Source organism: Mustela lutreola, chromosome 1 (assembly GCF_030435805.1).
Source record: "Mustela lutreola isolate mMusLut2 chromosome 1, mMusLut2.pri, whole genome shotgun sequence".
In the NCBI taxonomy this organism is placed as follows: Eukaryota; Metazoa; Chordata; class Mammalia; order Carnivora; family Mustelidae; genus Mustela; species Mustela lutreola.
Genome location: NC_081290.1, coordinates 139,386,092 through 139,410,387, shown reverse-complemented (window position 1 = coordinate 139,410,387; position 24,296 = coordinate 139,386,092). Strand labels below are relative to the sequence as shown.

The 24,296-nt window shown below is 38.9% G+C and overlaps 1 protein-coding gene across 2 annotated transcripts in view; it reads left to right on the top strand.

Moving 5' to 3' along the window:
• SH3RF1 (SH3 domain containing ring finger 1) overlaps positions 1–24,296 on the top strand; it is a 182,483-nt gene that overhangs the window by 119,325 nt on the left and 38,862 nt on the right. For both annotated transcript variants that reach the window (XM_059174999.1, XM_059175004.1), the window contains exon 5: positions 23,867–24,169. In XM_059174999.1, coding sequence (XP_059030982.1) covers positions 23,867–24,169 — 303 coding nt within the window. The remainder of the gene's footprint in view (positions 1–23,866; positions 24,170–24,296) is intronic.

Sequence of the window (24,296 nt, the reverse complement as noted above, 5' to 3'; positions counted from 1 at the left end):
GATCAAATGTATAACATATTTTGAAGGGTCTGGCACTGCTATGTTTTATGTGTAGTGGTTTGGAGCTCAGATTAGACTGTAATCCAGAATATGGCAGAGTATAGTAATGATCAAATAAAAGAATCTCATGAGTACGTATAATGAAAGAAATGAGTTCAGAATTGAATTCTGAGTCTCAGACTGACATCTTTGATCTCCATGGGCCTGTCAGCAGAAGCTGGAACTCCCCCTCAAATCCTGCTGGTTGGCTCTGCTAATGGAAATGCTCAAGAAACTTGGTTGTGGCAGAAACTCTGCACAGGGTGGGCTTCGGGATAGGATTGTGGACCTGGAGTAGAATCATGGGGTCAGAGGCTCAGCTGTGGAATTAGGGGGTGGGGTAAATTGAAAGGAGCTGAGCAGTAGGGATGGGTAAAGAAAATTGAATGGGAGGATTGAGATACTGAGAAATAGAACTGCTGCTAGAATAGTTTGCCCTCCTTTCTTGTCTTCTTTCTCTTTCTCTTCTCCCTCAATACCCCATAAGTGTGTAGTACAATCTGTACCTGTATTAGAATAAGGGAGTAGAACTGTGGTGTGGTATAACCACAAACAAATGACCCTTTATTAAAGTAAAAAATTCTTCATGGTTTGAATAGAGCGGGAGCCTGTAGCTGAGGAGAGTAAGTAGGGCAAAGAATGGCTGTATAAATGGCTTTGAATTCTTCCCTTGGAGCCTTTGTTTAAGCTCCTAAGATGGGGTTGAGCCATAGAGATTGTGGATTCTATTCTGCTTAGACAGGATCTATCTAGAGTTGAGCAAGCTGGAAAGCTGAAAGGGGTAGGGGTCTCTTAGGGGAATCTGGAGAATTCTTGAAGACACCATGCCAGGATATGTGTAAAAGGGTGTATTTGTCAAGGACTGAATGCAGTATAAAAAAGAAATCAGTAGCTTGCTTCTTTATTTGTTCAAAATTACCACTCTTCTGCAAAATAGGGTAGAAGACTTTAACAATGTCATTAATTCAGAGCTGACTCATTCAAGTTTAGCGGTTGTATGAACAAGTGTGACAAGATTCTTAGCAAGCAAAAAAGTTTGAATGAGGTAAATGCTAAATATGGGATTTGGGAGGTTTCTCAACCATTGTGTATTGTAGATTCTGGTGAACTCTGTAAGTTTTTATTAAGTTTATCATTTTATTTTGGATCTTAGTCATTCATTTGAAATATCACTTGCCCAGTTTTTTTAAACAGCAACGAAAAAATTATTTAGCAACCTGCTCCTCTGCTATAGATATAGTATACAGATAAGCATTCCTTATGTGCAGATGGCATGAAGTAGGTATGGCCCAATAAACAGCTATGCCTACTCTTTAGTTTCTGCCAGAAAGAAGGGCTATATTTCTCATTTTTTAGATCTCTGTCACTTCTTCTGACAGACTTTTCCTCACCCCTTTATCTAAAGTAGTTCCTCCTCTTGCAGTTGCTTTATCGTACACACCTGTAGTGTGATGTGAGGAAAAACTTGGACTCTGGAATCCCAGATGGGTGGGATTCAAGTCTTTGCTCTACCACTAAGTGTCTAAGTGCCTTTGGTCCTTTGTCTTCATTCATACAATAGAACCACTCCATAGGATGGGTTAATTCCAACAGTACTTATAAGCAGTGCTCTAATGCCTAGTCAGAGCTGGGTAAGTGATAGCTGTGATTATCATTACCATTGTTATTATTCCCTTAGAGCATTTTATATCCTCTTCAACTCTTTAGAGTTGAAGAGGCTACTGGTTGATGTGGTTACTATTTCCCAGCCCCCATTAGAAAGTGAGCTACTAAGGGTAGCACTTTATCTTCTTTCTGGTTTACCTTGGTCCCTTGAGATTCTTGTATAGCTCCTGCCCATTGTATGCTCTCACTAAATATTAGTTCTATGAATGAATGAGCAACCTAACAACCTTCAGAGAGAAAGGTTCTAAGGCAAAACCTTAGATTTTTTTAGATTTTTTAGATTTTGACAACTTTTACATTTTTCAGCTAATACTCCCATCATTCACTACCTAGGCATCTAGTTCATCACTGATTTATCTTAGTGTTATTTCAGGAAGCTCCGTTTCTCAAAGACTAAAAGGTCTGTTGTGTGACCTTAGTGAGATTTTTTTCTTTTTCTTTTTTAATTGTTGAGGTTGGGTGAGTATTTGGTTGTGCTTACTTTAGAATTTTTCTAGACCAAATAATGGTAACAATATTCTATGGATTAGATCTTGAAGCCCTTATTGATTATTTATCTCTAATGTACAGATGACTCCCTCATACTTTCTGAGATGAATTTTCCCCGCTAAGGACTATTCCTTTGGCTTCTTTGAGCAGAGATGGGTGACCTTATTGTCAGGGATCCTCATTCTTTAAAATAACATTGTTGAGTTATAAGTGATATACATTAAACTGCACATATTTAAAGTATACATTTTGATGAGGTGTTGTTTTCTGTTTTCAACTTTCAGGAGCAACCCACAGGCAAATCTTGGGAGATGTTTCTGTGGCTAGGGAAGAGAATTGTTATCAGCCCTAACAGGGAAAAATCGTATGTGCGGGTCTCAGAGAGCACAAGTGGCCTTAAGGGTAGGGGTGCTAGCTTTCTCCTCTACAGAGTCAGGGAATTGGGAGCTATCATCTGTGCTCCAGGAAGTACGAAGTAGAGGTTTAGGTACATAGTTGAAAGTTGCCAAGGTGACTGACCCTTGAAGGAGTTCAGAATAGCAATAACTTTCTTTCTTAACGTAAAGCCTTTGCTCTAGAGAATAATAAGAGAAGACCAAAATAATAGTTGTTTTTCTTAGAAAGAGATAGAGAAGGGAGAGAGAGTGGGTGGGGAGAGGGGCAAAGCGAGATGGAAAGAGAAAATCTTCAGTCTCCCAGCCTGGGGCTTGATCTCCCCAGGCTTGATCATGACCTGAACCAAAATCAAGAGTCAGACGCTTAACAGACTGAGCCGCTTAGGTGCCCCCGAAATCGTGGTTCATGATTATTAACCTTGATTTAATAATCAGAGTTGATTGAACAATATAAGAAGATATTTTATCATCTGTTATTTTTCAGTGTATTCTTTTCCTTTAAAATTGCAAAGTAAAATGTTCTATTAATTGAAATCTTGTTTTAAAAAAGATTTTATTTATTTATTTGACAGAGAGAGAGAGGGTAAGAACAAGCAGGGGGAGTGGCACGCAGAGGGGAAGGGAGAAGCAGGAAGGGCTCAGCAGGGAGTCCAATGCAGTGCTCATTCCCAGGACCTTGAGATCATGACCTGAGCTGAGGGCAGATGCTTAACTGACTGAGCCACTCAGGCACCCCTGAAATCATTTTTAATAAAAGAAATGTAGGGAAATTCGGGGAAGTTAGAATAACTATATTGCTCCACATCCAAATTTCCCCCTTAATTCTGAAGTAAATTAATTTCTATAAAAGAAACTTGGAGAAGTTGTTGGAAAGTCAGAGAGGAAGAGTAGCTATGTTGCTTACCACACTTCTTCCTTCAATTCTGAAGTAAATTAATTTTTATAAATGAAATTTAGAGATACTATTCAATAAGGGAGAATTATTCTGTTGCTTAGCAGCATACTTTTGTTAATTGAGAAATGCAGCAAGACTGAAGGGCAAACCAGAGGCTCTTATTTGGGGTCTGAGAACTGTAATTCAAGAGACTCAGATTTGAGCAGGAATTGAAAATGTTTTCCGAAGTGGGGAGAAAAGAGGAGGGCTTTTAAACACAAGAGGGGATTTCCAGTAAAGCCACATAAATTGTTTGTCAGAAGTTATGATTGGTACTGACAGGTAGAAGTTATTCTTACCTGTACATGATTGGTTGTTAAGGGCTGTCACTAAGCAAAAAGTCCATTTGTAAGTAAAAGAAAAAAGTTCATTTCTCTTGAAATGGAAGAGTTGCAGCTGGTGCCCCAGGATGATTGTGGTTTGGCAGTGACCTATATTTTAAAGCTTACCTTTTCTTTCAGGTGGGGACATGCAATAAGCCTTGCTTCCTTAGTGTCCTCCTGGCTCCATTTTAAATAGCTCTCCTAGCAAGCCTGACTCCATTTTGATGCTTCTTTCACATTTCTCCCCTTTGATTGAGATCTTTCCTTGGAACGATGTGATGGCCAGCTAGTAGGTCATCCTACATTAGTGTAGGCATCCTCAGCTCTAGGAAGGCTCATTCTTAGGAAGTCATGTCCCACAGAGGAAGGAAAGTAGAGGTAGGGTGATTGGTATGTTTGGGGAGAGCTTATGACCCCACTCGCACAACAGGGAGGTTTTCAGGAGACAAGGTTTAGGCATTGTCCTCATTTAAGCAGCTTATCAGATTTATGACAGGAGTATCAAGAAGTCTAAGTGATTAGGCTTGGCCTTCCATTAGAAGCTGTTGAGCAATAATTTCAGTTTCCTGAATCATGGTACAACATTGAGAAAGGCAGAGAATTAATAGTTGCACTAAAACTAAGGATGAACAGATTAATAAAACAATGAGTAATATTATTTGTAGTCCCTTTCTTAGGATGGTCCCCATCCCCGTTGGAAGCCAGCTGAATAAATATGGAAATCTAAGGTTAACCCAGCTTGTTATTCCAGGGGAATGAGTTCCTTTTAGGGATTTGGGGAGTTTGAAAAGCTTAGTTGTCTCTAATTCCACCTGGTGGGATGTATAAATCCAGGTGCAACAGGAAGTATTTGTAATAGCACAGACTCCTTCTTGGGCATCCAATAAGTAGTCTAAAGCTACATGGCTGTCAAGGACCACCCAGAAAGGAAAATCTAAAGATTTCTTTTGAGTCCTAATGGTTCTAGCATTTGACCTGGCCATTCTTTTTGTAGTTTTGGATAGGTGTCATATCATGGGTTTGTTCCATGCAGTTCCTACCCCAGCCAGGAGCTAAAAAGTCCACCAAACTGGGTTGTTTTGAAGGGTTGACCCTTCCAGGGAGGTCATAGCCTTGGCAGTGACCACACCTGTTGTCCTCATTTACAGAGGGATTGTCATTGGGGTAATCCTCAGTTATACTAAGGACTCTCTTTTGTCTTCCTGGTTTCTGGGAACCTTGAGTTATTAATTCAAGAATTGTGAGTGGAGTTGTTAAATTACCCAGGAGACATTGTCCAGGGAGTCTCTAACTATCTAAACAATCGAATGTCTGTGGTTTATTTTTATATGCACAGACAAATATGTGTCCTGAGGGTACACAAAGTACACCTGCAAGTGTCTGGTTATTTATGGATTTGTTTGCCAGTATGGAAGAGAGCATATGATCAAACTAGGGATCTATATGTAGGTTAATGTAATTATTTCTTCAGGCATTGAGTGGCTTGTTTGCCCAGCCTGTAGATCTCATTTCTAGTTGGGAGAAGGCATTAAATAGAGGAGCAGGACAAGTTATACTAGGAGTATATGTATTTTTGAGTGAAACTATTGATAGAGGAGAGCTCATGGATATTGTAACTACTTCTTCAGTTAGGAGGAACCTCAAAGCATGGAGGATTTGTTTTGCCTGGCAGCAAAACTATTCTGACACAGTACGTGGAGCTTGAAGGGGTTATTTGATTTATGGAGTAATTCAGAAGGGATGGAAAAATATTGACAGGTGTAACAAAGGGATCAGCTGTTTTACCATGGTTGGTAAGGGGCTGATGATGACATATCCAGAAATCAGATAAGCTTCCTGCTTTGTCCATAGTGTGGGATAACCAAATAAGGGTACTTTTATGCCTAGTTTCCCTGTGGGCTGAGGACAAAATGAGTAGGATGAGGGGAATCATCTTTGGGTATAGTAAAATCAGAACTCTTTAAACAGAGTTAAACAATTGAAACCAGGAGTAATAAGAAGAAATTAAGCAAAAGTGCAATTATTGCTGTAAAAGGGAGTAGGATACCCAATATTTCATTAATATTCATTGGCTAAAGAGTTTATTATTTTTATTTTATTATTTTTTACTTTTTAAAAAAGGATTTCATTTATTTATTTGACAGAATGAGAGAACACAAATGGGGGAGCAGCAGAGGGAGAGGGAAAATCAGGTTTCGCACTGAGCAGGGAGCCGGATGTGGGGCTCGATTCCAGGACTCTGGGATCATAACCTGACCTGAAGGCAGATGCTTAACTAACTGAGCCACCCATGTGCCCCTGAAGAGTTTAATATATAGGCCTGGTCCAGATTCTTGAAAAGCAGTCTACATCGGGTGTCATTTGCTTCTAATCTGCCTGAGTGGACTTCAAGGTGGTCTTACACTCTCTGGAGACTTTTAATTTGAGGTCCCCAAAGGCTTGGGATGACCCTTCAGGATTAACGCCCTTTTAAAATGAATCCATACTCTTGAGTTTAGCAGCACAAGGATTGGCTAATAATTCAGTATGATCCTAACTGTTGGAGCTATAAGGTATCTTCGTGGAAATGATGTTTCCAATAAACATAATCACCAAGTTGGAGGTCATAGTAATGTATGTCTTTGTCTCCCAGGAGCATGCTGTGAAAAGATTGTTCAATGAGGTATACTTTAATTTTGAGGGAGTTCCTTGCAGTAGATTAAAAGGTCTTCTTTTAACAAAAGTGGTTCGTACATTCCATAATCTAGCCTCATAAGTCTGCCAGTGATCATTTCATAGGATGACAACCTGCTTTTTCCTGTAGGTGTCGACCTAACATTGAGTGGTACCAAGGGCAGAACTCTGGGCCAAGGCATTTTAAAGGATTCTGTGGACTTTGTCCATTGATTTTTTTTAATAATCTTATTGGTACATTCCATCAGTCCTGAGGACTGAGGATGGTAAGTTCACAATAAAAGTGTAGGTTGAGCCAGATTTTCCAAATTGAATTACCTGATCAGTGAAATGGAAACCTCTGCCATGAAGCTCTGAGAGAATTCCACAGCAAAAATACTTTATTTTCTAATAGTATTTTGCCTACTGATGAGGCTGTGGCTCTGTGGCATGGAAATACTTCTACCCAATGAGAAAGCATACAGATGATTACCAGTACAAATTTGTGTCCCTGAGAAGGCAGCAACTGGATGAGGTCTATTTGCCATAAAACAAAGGATAAGAGAAAATGTCCAACAGAGGAATGAATGGGCTTTCTAGGTTTGTGTTTTGGACGAATTTTACATTTTTGGTATACTTGGGAAGTGGCTTTGAGATATGACTTCTAGTAGTACTGTTTTCCCCATAGGATCATTTTGTCAGTGTTCTGATCAATTAAGTCATGGGTATATTTATTGTTAGTACAGGGGAACTGGTTAGATCCAAATGGATTGTTTTTTTGTTGTTGTTTATTTCATTTCTTTAAAAGATTTTATTTATTTATTTGAGAGAGAGAAAGCAAGAGAGAGCACATACAGCGGGGAGAGGGAAAAACGGGCTCCCTGCTTCCCAGGACCCTGGGATCATGACCTGGTCCAAAGATAGACACTTAACTGACTGAACTGAACCACTCAGGTACCCTGCTTTTTGTTTAAATTTGCATCCTGTTCAACACACTTTTTTCTCATTTTGTTGGATAGCCAAGTGTGCTGTTAGAAAGAAGATGGCCCATCATATTGATTAAGGCCTCAGCCAAGGTTAAGGATGTCCTGATTATATTGGGGTGAATTGAGGGCTGCTTTCTGGGCAGCTGCATCAGCCAAATGCTTTCTCTTACTTTCTTCTGTATTTGCCATAGAGTGTGTAGGAGTTTTTATAGGCTAGAGATTTAAGTAATTGAATGGCTTCTAAAAAGGTTTCAAACATAAGTGCTTTTTTTTTTTTAAATTTGGCCAGAGGAGGTCAGAAAACCTCTTTGTTTCCAAAGTATTGGAGTCATTGTCCAAGTGTACTGTTGTCTTCCCAAATGGAAGCAAATAGGAACTGGCTTCTAGAATTGATAGGAATACTGAAAAGGGCATTACAGAAATATATTACCATAAAGAATTTACTTTCTGGTGGTATAGCTTAGAGCAAGGTAGGAGGATTAGGCACAATGGGTGTGGAGGTATAACTGTGTTGCTTAGTGTTCTCAGATCCTGTATGAACCTAAATCCCTTTCCGTGGATGGGATAGGAATGTTTCAAGGACTTGTATGATAAACAATGAGACTGCTTAACATATTCTTCAGTAATGGGCTTAAATTCCTTGAATAGCCTCTGCATTTAATTGGTTAACATTAGGTAGGGGCTTATTGTCATAAATTTATTTTTTATTGGTAGTAAACAATGCATGCAGTCAATACCAGTTGCATTTTTAACCATAATTCAGGTAGAAGGACTCTAAGAAGGGATTTGGCTCAGTTACACTGCCTAAGGAAACTAGGATAGCTCTGGACAAGGCTGCTTGAGGATTGTCAGTTGGGGGTTGAAGAAGTAAAAACCCTCTTGAGAAAAAGAAATGTGAGCTTTGTATGCCTCAGGAAATCTGTTCTAGTAGGTGAATAGGGGCAGAGGGAACTAAAAGGAATTGATGAGTTCCTTGAATGGGCCCATGTTGCAAGGTGATAGGGAGGAATTTGGAAACAGTCATGGATTGATTAGAAGCACCCAGCATTTATATAGTTTCAGTACTCTGAGAAAGGGGAAAGATGAAGCTGGTGGGGTTGAGGACTGAGTGTAGCTCCAGTGTCTGTTAGAGCTTTAGTTACCTCATTCGTAGTGGTCAAGTCTGTTTTCCCCAGGAGTTAGTAAAAAACATGTGGAAAATCTCCTTTTGATCCTTAAAGCTTCTTTGTTTTGGGAGTATTTAGGTTGGAATCCCTGGGAGGAATTATGGTTTCAGAGGCTATTGGTCTTGTAGGAGCCTCTTCCATGGTAAACAAAACTTTTCCGAGTGTCTGGGCTCAGTAGTGGCAAACCCCTTTAAGGGATGGTTTGCCTGGTAGATTTGGAAGGTAAGTATGGTTGTGTTTGTAAGCTCATTATTTGGGTGGCTTGAATCTGGGTACTTAAAACTTAGATGGCTTTTTTCTTATTTTTTCTTTGGATTAATTGGCTAATTGTTCAGGCAGGTTGACTAGCCTGTGAGGATCCATAGTGGTTCGGTTAAGCTGCTTAGGTTAAACAAGTGTGCTTACTTAGTTATTTATTGAACCTGTTCAGGAAGGTTGAGTTAAAAAGGGTGGATATTTCATATTTAGTTGAATCTAGATAAGAATGTAGTTTTTAGATTCTTTCAGGGAGATTAATCATAAACATCTTCATCAGGTTTTGAGTACACTGTTAGATCTTTTTCCAATCAATAGTTTTAGGAAAAGGTTTAGGAATCTTACAATAAAGTTTCATGGGGTTTTTTTTTGCTAGTTTGAGAACATTTGATTGGTCAGTTGCTCTCCACTTACTGAAATTCTCAAAAGGATTTTGCTAATTTACTTTGTCCATCCATTCTTTAGCTCTGCCTTCACCAATGAGCATGGGAATCAGTTGGTAAAGATTGAAGTAACCTTGTTGATAAGTTTGGATCTCTAGGTTAAATTCCTTCACAAAACTTACAGGATTCTATTTAGGATCCAGGAACTCTTTAGTAATAGCTCAGAGTTCTTGTTTTGTCTAAGGAGTAGAGGTCACGAGGGGGGTCCCTGAACCACCTTCATTAGATTTAACCTTAAAGGGAGTGGCAAAGGCTAGTGGCTCAGGATCTGAGTCACGTTCAGCTAGTGAAGGATAAAGAGGTGGTGGGCAGGCAGGAGGAGGAGCAGAGGGAGTACAAGCAAAGACAACAGATGAGCCTTTGAAGGACTTCTGCAGTTTAGTGTGTCTCTAAGACAGCTCAGATTAACCTTGATTAATTTCAAGTTAGCATTCTGCAGGGAAGCAATTTTGGAAGTACTTGTGCATTTAAAGGCCTTGAAATATCAATGAAAATAAGCTTCCCACTTAAGCTGTTTTGTCTTACAACCTCTTTCAATTGGCTGCACAGATAACCCAATTTAGGAATTTCAGAAGAGCTCCAGTGGGCCACTTCAATTGTAAGTTATCCTGAGTAATAACTGCTCAGCATGACAAACGTTTGCAGGACAAAAGCCCATAGTTTTATATGTAAAGTGCACAAGACTTCCAGAAGGAGACTGATTAGTAGCCTTCTCTTTAGAGAATGAACTACCCATTTTCCCATTTTAACAAAGAGTGTACTCACCAGACAAAACAGGAAATCTACAAAAGCTGGAAACACAGGAGAGCCAAACAGAGACTGAACCTCAACTGAGTTGGGAGGTTCTGGACCAAGAGGACTACTACTGTAACCAAAAAACACTGAGGAGATAACAGAACACAGTGGACTCTTGCAGGACCCTTACATGAATCCACAACTGCCTAGCAACAGCAGTCACTTTGAATCCCACTTCTGACACCATGCTATGTTAAATGAGTAATGCTGCAAGACTGAAGAGCAAACCAGAGGCTTTTATTTGGTGTTTGAGAATTGTAATTCAAGAGACACAGATTTGAGCAGGAATTGAAAACGTGTTTAGAAATGGGGAGAAAAGAAGAGGGCTTTTAAAGGCAAAGTGAGGATTTCCAGGAGAGCCACAAAAATTGTCAAAAAATTATGATCGATGGTGAGAAGCTGGAGCTATTCTTATCTTCACATGATTAATTGCTAAAGGCTATCACTAAGCAAAAAGTCCATTTATAAGTACGAGAAAGAAGTTCATTTCTCTTGAAACAGCAGAGTTGCAGCCTGTGTTCCAGGATGCTTATAGTTTGGCAGTGACCTGTATTTTAAAGTTCATCTTTTCTTTCAGGTGGGGACATGCGTAAGCGTTGCTTCCTTAATGGCCTCCTGGCTCCATTTTAAATTGCTCTCCTAGCAATACCTGCTTCGTTTTGATGTTTCCTTCACACTTTTTAATTTTTAATTCTGATAATGGAACACACTGGAGAGAGTGTGTGTGTGTGTGTGTGTGTGTGTGTGTGTGTGTTTAGCACTGTGGGTTCTGTTTCATAGTGCATGTGTTCTTCTGAATGTTACCAACTTGATACAAATAATTGTTGCCTTTTGTTCTGCTACAGTGATAGAGGAAAAAATGGGCACTGGTTTCTAAATTTCTAAGGGCATAAGAGGGTCTCCCTTGGACTCCAGGAAGAACTACTTAATATAGAAGAACTACTTAATATAGATGGCTAGAAGCAACTTGACTAGACTCAGTCTGACAAGGAGGCCTTTAAATTAGGTAAAGAACTTTATTTAAGACAGTTTGTGCTTCATCTGTTATTCAGTAGCCACTTTCTTTTTTTTTTTTTTTTTTTAAGATTTTATTTATTTATTTGTCACACAGAGAGAGATCACAAGTCGGCAGAGAGGCAGGCAGAGAGAGAGAGGGAAGCAGGCTCCCTGCTGAGCAGAGAGCCCAATTCGGGGCTCAATCCCAGGACCCTGGGATCATGACCTGAGCTGAAGGCAGAGGCTTTAACCCACTGAGCCACTCAGGCGCCCCTGGTAGCTGCTTTCTAATTTGAGTTTCTCGTTTGCTTTCTATCGGAAAAATACTCAGGGAGCTGAGATTCTAAAGATCAGTTAATGTTTATTGAATTCTCATTGCATAAATGGACGGTTTCTAGTACTCTGAGTAGCTCAGAGTAGAACATAAAAATGCATGTCACCTGGGGCACCTGGGTGGCTCAGTGGGTTAAAACCTCTGCCTTCGGCTCAGGTCATGATCCCAGCGTCCTGGGATCAAGCCCCACATCGGGCTCTCTGCTCAGCAGGGAGCCTGCTTCCCCTTCTCTTTCTGCCTGCCTCTCTGCCTACTTGTGATATCTGTCAAATAAATAAATAAAATCTTAAAAAAAAATGCATGTCACCTGTAGTGCCTTCATCAGAGACAGAGGATAATGACCAACTGGTGTCTAACATTCACAGTGATTCCCTGTGGAACTCTCAAATTCCTTAGCCTGGCCATATCCCCCTAGACATACCAGAGCCCTAGCTAAGTTGATCTACTAATCATTCCTGGAAAACATACCTTCGAATTGCTGCCATTACAGCTCATCTGGGATATTTCTTTGTCCAACTATCTGTAGAAAGTTCACTCTTCTTCAAGGTCCAGATGAATACTGTCATTTATCTTGAAGTCCTTCTTTTCTAATTCTCCTATGCAGAAATAAAACAGAACAGAACAACCTCCTCTTGTTGAACTTTTCTGATACTCAGTTTGCACTGTTACAGATCTGGCGCATGCTAAGAGTATATTTATGTATGTAGATGATTTAATGTTTTCCTGTGTTCCTTGGGAGCCACATCTTACATAAAGAATATATATATATTTTTTACATAAAGAATATTTTTTTTTAAATTTTTTTTAAATTTATTTATCAGAGAGAGAGAGGGGGAGAGAGCGAGCACAAGCAGACAGAATGGCAGGCAGAGGCAGAGGGAGAAGCAGGCTCCCCGCTGAGCAAAGAGCCCGATGTGGGACTCGATCCCAGGACGCTGGGATCATGACCTGAGCCGAAGGCAGCTGCTTAACCAACTGAGCCACCCAGGCGTCCCTACATAAAGAATATTTTTAATGATTTTATTTCAGTAACATAATCACATTGTGGAAAAGTTGAAAGGAAACAAATAACCCTTAGTCCCATCACATATAATTTGGATAAATAGCTTTCCATTCTTTCCCCCTTATACTTTTATGATACTACACATGTGCTTTTGCCATTCTCTACATTATTATAGTACTACTAATCATCAGGTTTTTTTGACTACATAATAAACATTCTCATAGTTAAAATCATAATTTAATTTTCCCCCCTCTTTTAAACTAGGTAAATGTTTTGTTGAGGGACACACAGCCAGTAATTGAGAAGTGAATTGTGGTCTCTATTCTGCTATCCATTGCTGCCCCACCCTTCTGCCCTGCAGTAGCCTTACAGCACCTGTAATACTAGTTTTCCTAATACTGGTACAGGATCTTTGCTTAAAAAGTATTTAGGACATTTTGATTTCTTATCAAGAATAATGACAGCTTTTCAAATTCTAACACCTAAAAGGTTAATTTTCAGAAATGACTCATTATTCAACAATTTCAAATATCTGAGGCTGCCTTTTCTTTTTTTTTCTTCAAGATTTTATTTATTTATTTGACAGAGAAAGACAGTGAGAGAGGGAACATAAGCAGTGGGAGTGGGAGAGGAAGCAGGCTTCCTATTAAGCAGGGAGCCCAATGCGGGGGCTCTATCCAAAGACCTTGGAATCATGACCTGAGCCACCCAGGAACCCCTGAGATAGCCCTTTTTTAAAGAAAAACCACAAGTTAATTAAAACATTAGTACTTTAAGGCCCTTTAAATTTTATTATTGTTTATTAAAGTTTTATTGTATTACTGTATACATCCTAAATTTGGCAGTAACTAAGGCTTTAAGAAGCAAAATAGTTTAATTTTAATTAACCAGGCATTAAGTCCTTTCTTGTATCCTGAAGAAGATTGAATGAATCTTCTATATTATTCTGCACATTTGTGGGCATATGTGGCATATAAGTGGCATGAACAGGAGCATCCTGATTATTAAACCACAAGCCTCTCTAAAATGAAATTGAATGTTTTCCTGGAAAATTTGTTATAAGTGTTGTAAAGCAGTATTCCTTTAAAAATAGTATTTCGTGGCAATGTACCTATTAGGCTTCACATGTGAGTGGAGCAAAAATTTCTCTATATGCTGAGGAGAAGGAAGATCTTAAGAGTACAAAGTCATGATGGTCAATACTCTCAGTATTTTTCTGTGTAAGGTTCCATCTTGGTGATTAGCCTTCCTCCCTACCCCTTAAAACCTCCCACCGCTTCACACATTTGTGTGTATACACACACACACACTTTAGGTACAAAGGCAGGAGAAATATTTGATCACTAGTTAATTAACTGATTACATGTCACTGTGGAATATCTGTCACTGTGTCATTTGACACTGTCATATTTTTATTTAGAATTTAATGACAATTGCATATTCTTAACCTCCTGATACATATTCCAGATGTAGTATTACTACATCTGGTAATGAGGTCCTTGAAAATGTGTCATTGGAATATATCCTTTTGGTTTATAGATGTTTCTTATTTGTGGTGTGCTTTTGGTGAACAAATACCAAATAGAGATACCCACAAACCTAGTGTATTGTTAGAGTCATAAGCACAGAGAAAGGAACTGAACCCAACTTTTAAAATATCTGTTGGTCTGTCTGTCTCCTCTGCCTCATGATAAGATCATAGATCTGTTGCTTCAGAAATAACCTGTGTGACTGCCCCTTTGGCATTAACCTTCAGGGTAGAGCTTTCCTCTTTTCTAAATTCTTCTGCATATGTGCTGCTCATAGTCTCCCCTTCATCTTGGTGGATGAAGTGTTTCTTTTCCTTTGTAATCTCTGCCTCCTCTTCCCAAGCCTTTCATTCTCCAGGAACTTGGTTACATCATGCACATTTTTTGTTTTGCATTTTAGTCATTTGCTTCCCTCATCTTCCCCTTAATGTAGGAAAATGAGCCACTTTTTGCTCACCTCAAAACTATTTTCCTTGACTGCATTCCCTTCAAGTTATGGTTCTACCTTTTTTTCTTTCCTTTCCCTGCCAAAATTCTCACAAGAATCACTTACACCTGCTCAGTGCCTGTTTTCTGATCACGTGCACTTAGCCTTTGGCTACTTCAGTCCCTGAGACTGCCCTCCCAGCTGCCAACTAACTGCCTTTTCTTAGCTCTAATTTGTTTTTTATCCTTCCAGTGACATCTACCAGTATTTCTTCTCCCCCTACCCATGATATTAACCATCACAACCACCCTTCTTAATCTTCCTGAAACTACTTGACTTTTTCATTTCTGGGGTATTGGTTGGTTGGTTGATTTGTTGGGTGGTTGGTTTGGGAATCTGCAAGGTCCTGTAGCCTGAAATGCTGAGTGCCTTTTGCCTTTCCTCCTTCCTCTGCTATCTTCTATACTTTCTCTTCCCTAGGTCAGGGAATGCCAACTAGTGTGGCCCCACAGGACTTTCATCCTTGGTTGCAGAGTGGGTTTGTTTTAATTCATTCTTAAGATAGAAAAATCAGGAGATTTTACATAGGCCTTAATTTCTAGCTTTCCTAAAAAAAAAAAAAAAATCTGCTGACTAGCAAGTGGCTGCCTCTTGAGAGAGGACCCACACTCCCCAGTGCACCTCAGAGTCCACTGTTCCCTCTTGGCCTCTGTCTGGCCTTCACTCATTGACCTCACCTGCCCTAGCTCTGCTGACATATGAATTTTGTACCTCCTATTCTTAATATTAGAAATCCATCATGTTATTTCCAAGGTCTCTTTTCTCACAAGTCAGAGGGTGTGTGTGTCTGTGTCCCTCTTTCCCCTAAACAGTACTATGCCAGGCTTATAATAGTCAATTAAAAAAAAAAAAATTGAGTGAAAGGCTCCATTAGGAAACCTAACTCCATTAGGTTTGATTATGGCCACCGTGGATCTGAGGGCTCTAGCTTGACGAAGAGATCTCTGCCTCTGAGTATTTTGAATGGGATATTTTTGTTTTGGGTTGAGGAAAGGTATCAGTTCTTTATATAGGAATAAAACTTTACAGATCATTAAGTCCAACTTCATGTTATGTATAGCACATAAGAGATACACACAAGATGGAGTGACTTGCCCAGGGCAACAGAGCAAGTGAAGGATCAGCTGGAATCCCTCTGTGAATTGTGAGAGTAACTCACATTCATATAGAGCTTTATAGGTTACAGAGCACTTTAACCTGTACTCACTTTTACCTGGGGTATGCAGGGTGATTTCATCTTCCCCATTTTATACAGCTAATGAAACTGAAGCTGTAGAATTTAAATGGTCAACCTTAGATTACTCGGCCAGTGAGGAGAGACCTGACTCCAACCCAGACCTTTCAGTTTTACGTTCCCAGCTTTTCCTGTGGTTTTCTTGAATGATCCTTTATTCAGCTCACTAAGCTAAAATTCTTTTTAGACTTTCAGTGAAGTGAACACTCCCTTTGTCCTTTATATTTCAGAATCAGAAACCTGAAAAAGAAAATTCTGGTTTATTTATTTATTTTTTAATAGGCGGGACCAGCACAGGTGAAGATAATGAAAATAAGCCAGGAGCTAAGTAACTGATGTCTCACCTTCCTAATCTAGTGTAGTGGGGCAGTTCCTTTAAAATAATTTTCCCTTGGTAGGACAATGTGAAGATTGCATTGAGTGTGTGTTCCTCACTGCCTTGCTGCGTAAAGGAGTAACACGTGTTACTAGAGGACTGCTTCAGGGCTCAGAAGATTTCAGGAATATGGGCCAAGGGAGGTCAGGGGAGAAGTTTCAGTCATCCTTTCTCAGGTCTGCAAATTCATTGTGCTTAATGAGCCTCAAGAGACAGCCACCTTGGGAACAGTTCCTCTCCCCTCAGAAACCCCGAGAGTCTGGAGCTGCACTATTATGTACATGTATCTGCTGAGCACTTGAAATGTTCCCATCCACATTGGGATATGATCTAAGTATATAATACACACTGGATTTTTTTAAAAAATGTAACTATTTTAGTAATTTATTTTTAAAATTTTTATTTTATTTATTGAGAGAGCACACACATGTGCAAGTGAGTGAGGAGGAACAGAGGGAAAGGGACAAGCAGATTGAGCTAAGTGCAGAGGTGGGCATGGGGCTCTGTCCCATGACCCTGAGATCATGGCCTGAGCCAAAATCAACAGTCAGAGGCTCAAGTGACCGAGCTACCCAGGCATCCCTATTTCAGTAATTTTTTTATGTTGATTACTTGTTGAGTGATAATAACTTGGATAAATTGGATTAAATAAGATATATTATTAAAATTAACTTTACCTGTTTCTTATCTTTTTAAATGTGGCTATGAAAATTTTGAAATTAGCTATCAGCTTATATTATACTTCAGTTGAACAGTTGGTTTAGAGAAAGTCCGTTCTTCCCTTGATAGTTCTAAGAGACTGACATTGTTATTCTTTTAACAAATATTTACAGAGCCCTAAAAGGAGCCGTTGGCTGAGGGAGGATTTCAGATCAATTTAAAAATACTGAGTAATGCCTTCAGTCTAATTATTCCTTTTCTGTGGGGGAGTCTTCTATTATAAATGAAGACTGAGCTTGCTTTTATTATTTGGATCATCTAGAAACAAAAATCTTGTTACCTAAGTGCAGGGAAGAATAGAAAACTAATGGAAATACAAATTCCTCATTGCCATTATGTAAAAACATTTTGCAAGGGACTATAACATGAGGCACAAAATATTTTTGCTTCTGCTAAGAGGAGGTAAATGGCATGAATTTAGATCCTGTAGCATTGGTTCACTGGTATTATTTGAAGAGTCTAACTCTCTGGGGAAGGAACACTGGACCTAACAATGCAGCAGAACAAAAGTAGCTTTCAAAACATAGCTTTATGAATGTGCATTTCAAACCAATGAGGAAAAAGTGCACTGTTAGATAACAGGGATGGGACAGCTCCTGAACCATGTGGAAAAAACATAGTGCTATCCTCACCTTATTCTTTACAAAAATGTGTACATGGTTTGAAGATTGAGATGTAAAAAGAAAGAGAAAAAAAGGAAGGAAGGAAGGAAAGGAGCCATAAAAACACCAAGAAAGCATGATTTTCTTTCTTAAAATAATGGAATACAATTTGTAAAGCATAGTAAATTGAGGGGCACCTGTCTGGCTTAGTCCGTGGAACATCCGACTCTTAATCTCATGACTGTGAATCTGAGCCCCACATTGGGTTCAGAGATTACTTAAAATGAAATCTTCAGGGGCACCTGGGTGCTCAGTCAGTTCAACATTTGACTCTTGATTTCAGCTCAGGTCATGATGTCAGGATTGTAAGATCAAACCCCGCATGGGGCTCCATGCTAGTTGTAGAGCCTGCTCGAGATTCTTTCTCTCCCTCTGCCCCCTTACCCCTCACTCACATGTGTACCCCAACTCTTTCTAAAAAAATAAAATCAATAAATAAAATGTTTAAAAAAATAAAATCTTTTAAAATAAATAAAGCACGGTAAATTGAGATGACATAATGGAAAAGATTGATAAATTTGGCACAAAAATAAAAAGGTATATGTAGCAAACATATCAGGTTAGCAAATTGGAACAATATTTCTAATTTGATGGATATATATACATATGTATTATACATATATAATATGTGTACATATATATATACATACACACATTATACTATTTTTCTTTTTTCTTTTTTTTTAATTTTTAAATTTTTTAATAAACATGTAATGTATTTTTATCCCCAGGGGTACAGGTCTGTGAATCGCCAGGTTTACACATTTCACAGCACTCATCATAGCACATACCCTCCCCAATGTCCATATCCCCACCACCCTCTCCCGTTCCCCCTTCCCCCAGCAACCCTCAGTCTGTTTTTTGAGATTGAGTCTTTTATGGTTTGTCTCCCTCCCGATCCCATCTTCTTTCATTTTTTCTTTTCCTACCCCTCAAACCCCCCACGTTGCATCTCCACTTCTCATATCAGGGAGATCATATGATAGTTGTCTTTCTCTCATTTACTTATTTCACTAAGCATCATACCCTCTACTTCCATCTATGTCATCGCAAATGGCAAGATTTCATTTCTTTTGATGGCTGCATAGTATTCCATTGTAGATATACACCACATCTTCTTTATCTGTTCATCTGTTGATGGACATCTAGGTTCTTTCCACAGTTTGGCTACTGTGGACATTGCTGCTATAAACATTCGGGTGCATGTGCCCCTTCGGAACACCATGTTTGTATCTTTAGGATATATACCCAGTAGTACAATCACTGGGTCATAGAGTAGTTCTATTTTCAGTTTTTTGAGGAACTTCCACATTGTTTTCCAGAGTGGTTGCACCAGCTTGCATTCCCACCAACAGTGTAGGAGGGTCCCCCCTTTCTCCGCATCCTAGCCAGCATCTGTCATTTCCTGACTTGTTAATTTTAGCCATTCTGACTGGTGTGAGGTGATATCTCATTGTGGTTTTGATTTGTATTTCCCTGATGCCGAGTGATATGGAGCACTTTTTTATATGTCTGTTGGCCATCTGGATGTCTTCTTTGCAGAAATGTCTTTTGATGGCTGAATGTCTGTTCATGTCTTCTGCCTATTTCTTGATTGGATTATTTGTTCTTTGGGTGTTGAATTTGCTAAGTTCTTTATAGATTTTGGACACTAGTCCTTTATCTGATATGTCGTTTGCAAGTATCTTCTCCCATTCTGTCAGTTGTCTTTTGGTTTTGTTAACTGTTTCCTTTGGGGTGCAAAAGCTTTTGATCTTGATGAAATCCCAATAGTTCATTTTTGCCCTTGCTTCCCTTGCCTTTGGCAATGTTCCTAGGAAGAAGAGGCTGTGGTTGAGGTCAAAGAGGTTGCTGCCTGTGTTCTCCTCAAGGATTTTGATGGATTCCTTTCTCACATTGAGGTCCTTCATCCATTTTGAGTCTATTTTCGTGTGTGGTGTAAGGAAATGGTCCAATTTCATTTTTCTGCATGTGGCTGTCCAATTTTCCCAACACCATATAATGTGTTTTTAAAAGTTTATTTGCCTTTCTTCAAAAACCTGTTACGTTCAGGGACACTTTAGTGGGCTGTGAATTAGAATAGGCTCCTTCCTATTCTAGTAACAAGCCTACTCTTTATAGGTTTCCCTTGGCCCTAAGAATAAAACCCGAACTGAGGCCTTCCCATGACAAGTTTCTCTATGATCCAGCCCTATCTGCTTATCCTTCCCTACACTCCTCTTTTCACTGCTGTGCTCCAGTCAAGGTGACCCCTACCCTCCCTTCCTCCATCCCTTTGTGTGTGGTAGATCGTGGAGTGCAGCCTAAGACTCAGCAGAAAGGTCTTCCTGACCAGTTTGTATAAAGGCAGTTACACACCATTATTTTCTATTTCAGAAGCCTGATCTGACCACTATGTGTAATTATTTCATTTGATCACTTGTTTCTCATTTCTCAGACCTACTTTTTACGTTCTCTGGAGGTCAAAAACTAGACTGATTCCTCTGTAAAGCTTTGTATCAAATAGTGACTATTCAACTTGGTTTTCATTAATGTTTTTTCTCTTTTTAAAAAATGTAAGTTCCATCTTTTAAAAAGATTATATTCTCTTTAGCAAAAACACCGACATGTGCATACAGATTATTTTGATATTTCTTAAGCTGCCTTGTGTTATTATCAGCATTTTGTCAGTATTTCCTTTCTCATACTTTATACTTCTGATAATACTCCATCTATATATTAGAATTTACCAGAAATGGACATTACAGTTTTAAGAGATTAACAAATATCATTTGCCCTGCTTTAGCTCTAGTGTACTGAATTTTACCTTGGAAGCAACTTGGGTCTCATCAGATACTCCTTACCAAATGCTTGGAGGAAGGTATATTAGGATACAAATTTATTTTGCAGGTGATGAGTGCACTCCTAAACTTAAAGGTCATGGTTAGATAAATGTCACAGAAAGCCTACACTCAAACAAACATTCATAAGTGAATGTTATCAAAATTCCATTAAAAGCCATCAGATCCTTGCTTTCCTGTTGTTACTGAAGGTTAAGTTACACTTACAATAAAAGTCTCTTTGGGTTTCTGCCCAATTTATTTAATCCCTCTATTAAATAGTCTTGACTTTTTTATTTTCTTTGGGACTTATAAAGGCAGCAAGATAGCATTTTTTAGTACTAACCTCTACTGCTTCAGAAGTCCAAAGTAATTTTAAATTATGGCAGCTTTCCACTAACAAATATGACTGCCTGTGTGTAAAAATGAAATGCGGGGGAATATAATAGGTGATTTAGAGGAATAGAAATGAAAGATGTGAAATAGAAAAGTAAATTATATCTGTTTAAAGTGAGATAATGCATTACGCATGTGGAGAACTAAAAGAGGCAAAAAAGATCATGGAGTCCAACTTCCTCATTTTATGGATGAGGACCAGAACTGTTGTCTTTGGTCTATTATTCCCTACAATATGGTAGGAACCATACCACCATGTGTCTATCTACTTGTATGCACTTACTTTTGCATGTAAATTTATTTTTATAAACATGCCAACTATGTTGCCCAGCAGTTCAACTCCTAAGCATATATCCAGTATCCAGATAACTGCTTATGTCCACCAAAAAATACAAGATTATTCATGCCAGCATTGTTATTTTTTAAATTATTATTATTATTAATTTGACAGAGAGAACGCAAGCAAGGGGAGGGGCAGAGGGAGAGGGAGAAGCAAACTCACTGCTGAGTTGAGAGCCTGATGTGGGGCTCGATCCCAGGACCCCAAGATCATGACCTTAACTGAAGGCAGATGCTTAACAGACTGAGCCACCCAGATACCCCAGCAGCATTGCTCTTAAGAGCCAAAATCTATAGGAAGGAAGGAAGGATAAAGAGAGGGAAAGGGGAGAGAAGGGGAAGGAAGGGGACCCCAAATATAAACCAACAATAGAATGCATAAATAAATTGTAGTGTATCTGCACAATGGAATATTACATAGCACTTTAAAAAAAGACTGAATCATAGAACCATATGGATAAATCTCAGAAAGCGTGTGGCTGAATAAAAGAAGGAAGATAGGAAAATACTGAGAGTGCATGTGTTAATTATAAGTCTGTTTATAAACTCCTTGAGGACCAGGAGACATTTGTCTGCATGTGAAGATCTCTAGCACCTAACACATTATGTAACACCTAACATGTGGTCAATGAGTATTTATTTTAATGGAAAATATATGATACGGGAAAAGATATGGGGGAAGCACCCAGTATTTTTATAATGAGATATACAACTGGAAATATAGGGAACAATACTTTATTTCTTATGTTTATTCAAGAGCACAGCATACAGAAGCCTAAATTTTTAATACAATATTAACTATAACTGACACTTGGCTACATATGAACAGGACTAGACTATGGTAATATTTTAGACTATTTCAAATAGTCCGAATATTTCAGACTGTGTTAAATAAGAATAAACCAATATTTGTTTCAGACTATTTCAAAGCAGACATCACTAATGGAACCAATGATTTGATCCCAGGATTAATTTAACTAAGGTATGAAGTAGATGTGATAGTTTTTTCAGTTCCTGTATTTAGCCTTCATGAGGAGGAAGTCTTCTCAGTTTCTTCCCTTACTTCTTAACTCAGTGCGACATGAGGGTCCAGTTAATTGGTCATATTCCAGCGTAGAGATTCAGTCACACTTTGAGGATTTGTGCCTTGGGATCTAGATGAGTTTATATTAGAAGGCATTTTCTGACTCTTTTTCTTCTGGCATTGTTGAAGTCTGGACCACTCTTACCGTAATAGTAAAACAGTAACATTTCTTCCTTTGGCCATCTGATTTTCTCAGGGACCACCAGATGATGAGATGGCTAGACCAAGGTAGTCTCTTGGTCAGAGGCCATTATAATGTTATAAGGCCACCGTTTAATAGTACCTCATTTCTTCATTCCTAAACACGTAACACACAGTTATGATCCTCTTTCTCCATTGATAGTTCAGGCATTGGTAGGTGTTAATGGTTGCATTACTGCCTATTATTCTTGAAAGTTTATCATGTGGAAAGTTTATCACGATGCATGTTCATGTTTGAAAAAGATGTTCCCTAATAATTGTAGATCAAACAGGCCAGATGAATTCAAGTCCCTGCGGAGCCACAGGAACAAATTGTTAATCAATTTGCAATCATCTGTAGAAGCCCTGGCTACAGAGCTGCAATTAGTACAGCTTTGTGAGTCCCCGGTTGTGCCTGAACAAGTTCACTTTGTTAAATATTGACTGACAGGATTTCCATTCTTTGAGTAGGACATTCTCATCAACAGGGTAAGGAGACATGGTCCTAACCATTTAGGTGGGTGGAAAATAGCATTTGATGATCGGCATTTGTGAAGTGCTGACCGTGCAAAGCTGAAATGAGAAAATCCCTACTACCCTTAATATTTACCTATATTACCTTTAAAAAGGTAAAAGAAGTCTTTCAAAGAAGTCTATTATTTTTCATCTTAGTTTTTTTTAATGAGAGGTTAAACTAAGTGCTCAGTGATTTCCTATTTTACTGTAGTATCTAGGTAAGTTCTGTATAGTTTGTTATTATTGCAGCTTTCTGGAAACATTTTATTATACCTCAGGGAAAACAAATCTTGTGTTCCTTTCTTTCTTGCTGGTATTACTGGCCTGGTGCACAGCTTTTGACGCCTTGAACCCTTTGTAGTCAGAAAACTTTTCAAATAGACAGTTAGCTTGCCAGCAGGACTTGGATTTCATGTTTTACCCCGTTATGATTTTAAACTGTAAGTACAAATGAAAAGAATTGATGCAGTGACATGACAAACATCAAGAATGTCTACCAGCTTTTTTGTGAACTTCTTTCAAAATTCATAGAAGCAGCAGGTTAATTTATGTGGCAGTACATGAGTTAACCTATAATGGTGTCATCTTTGTTGTCTTGCCCATTTATACCAGACCCCAGAGTTGCCCCTTCAATGTTCACTTGTGCTCTGAGCAAATACCTGGCCGTTATCAGGCAATAGAGGATTCAGTCAGACAAATGTACCCTTTTTTAACTGTTCTTCTTTAGATTTCACCAGTGAGTTGAAACAAATCTTCATTTGTTACGGGCAAATTTTAAAATTAGGTATTCTGAAAATTCTTGGGGAAATTTCTTTACCTTTTTGGTCTTGAATTAGAATGGTTTATTCTTATTTTAACATCTATTGGTGACAAATATAATGAAATCCCAGAAAGAGAAAAGACATCTCATGTGGAAATAAAGGTTATACTTGCACATGCAAACTCTAAAGTGGTGATGTTCCAATTTTAGATAAAAGCTGATTGAAAATAAATCTCAGTGAGTCCTTGAGAATTGTGTAACTGTCCTATGTCGATTTCTTGGTTTGCAGTTTAACTCGACTGCTAAGCAGCTGATAGAATGGGATAAGCCTCCTGTGCCAGGAGTGGATGCTGGAGAATGTACCTCGGCAGCAGCCCAGAGCAGCAATGCCCCAAAGCACTCTGACACCAAGAAGAACACCAAAAAGCGCCACTCCTTTACATCTCTCACCATGGCCAGCAAGTCCTCCCAGGCATCCCAGAACCGTCACTCCATGGAGATCAGCCCTCCAGTCCTCATCAGCTCCAGTAACCCCACAGCTGCTGCACGTATCAGTGAGCTATCTGGGCTTTCCTGCAGTGCCCCTTCTCAGGTAAATCTTATAAAGGTGTGAGAAGAGCTTGGGCACAAAGTGATATACCCAGAAGCATCTTTGTTTACTAGCTGAAAAATACTATTTATTTTTGCCTTCCGAGGAGAATAGCTTTCCTTTAAAAAAA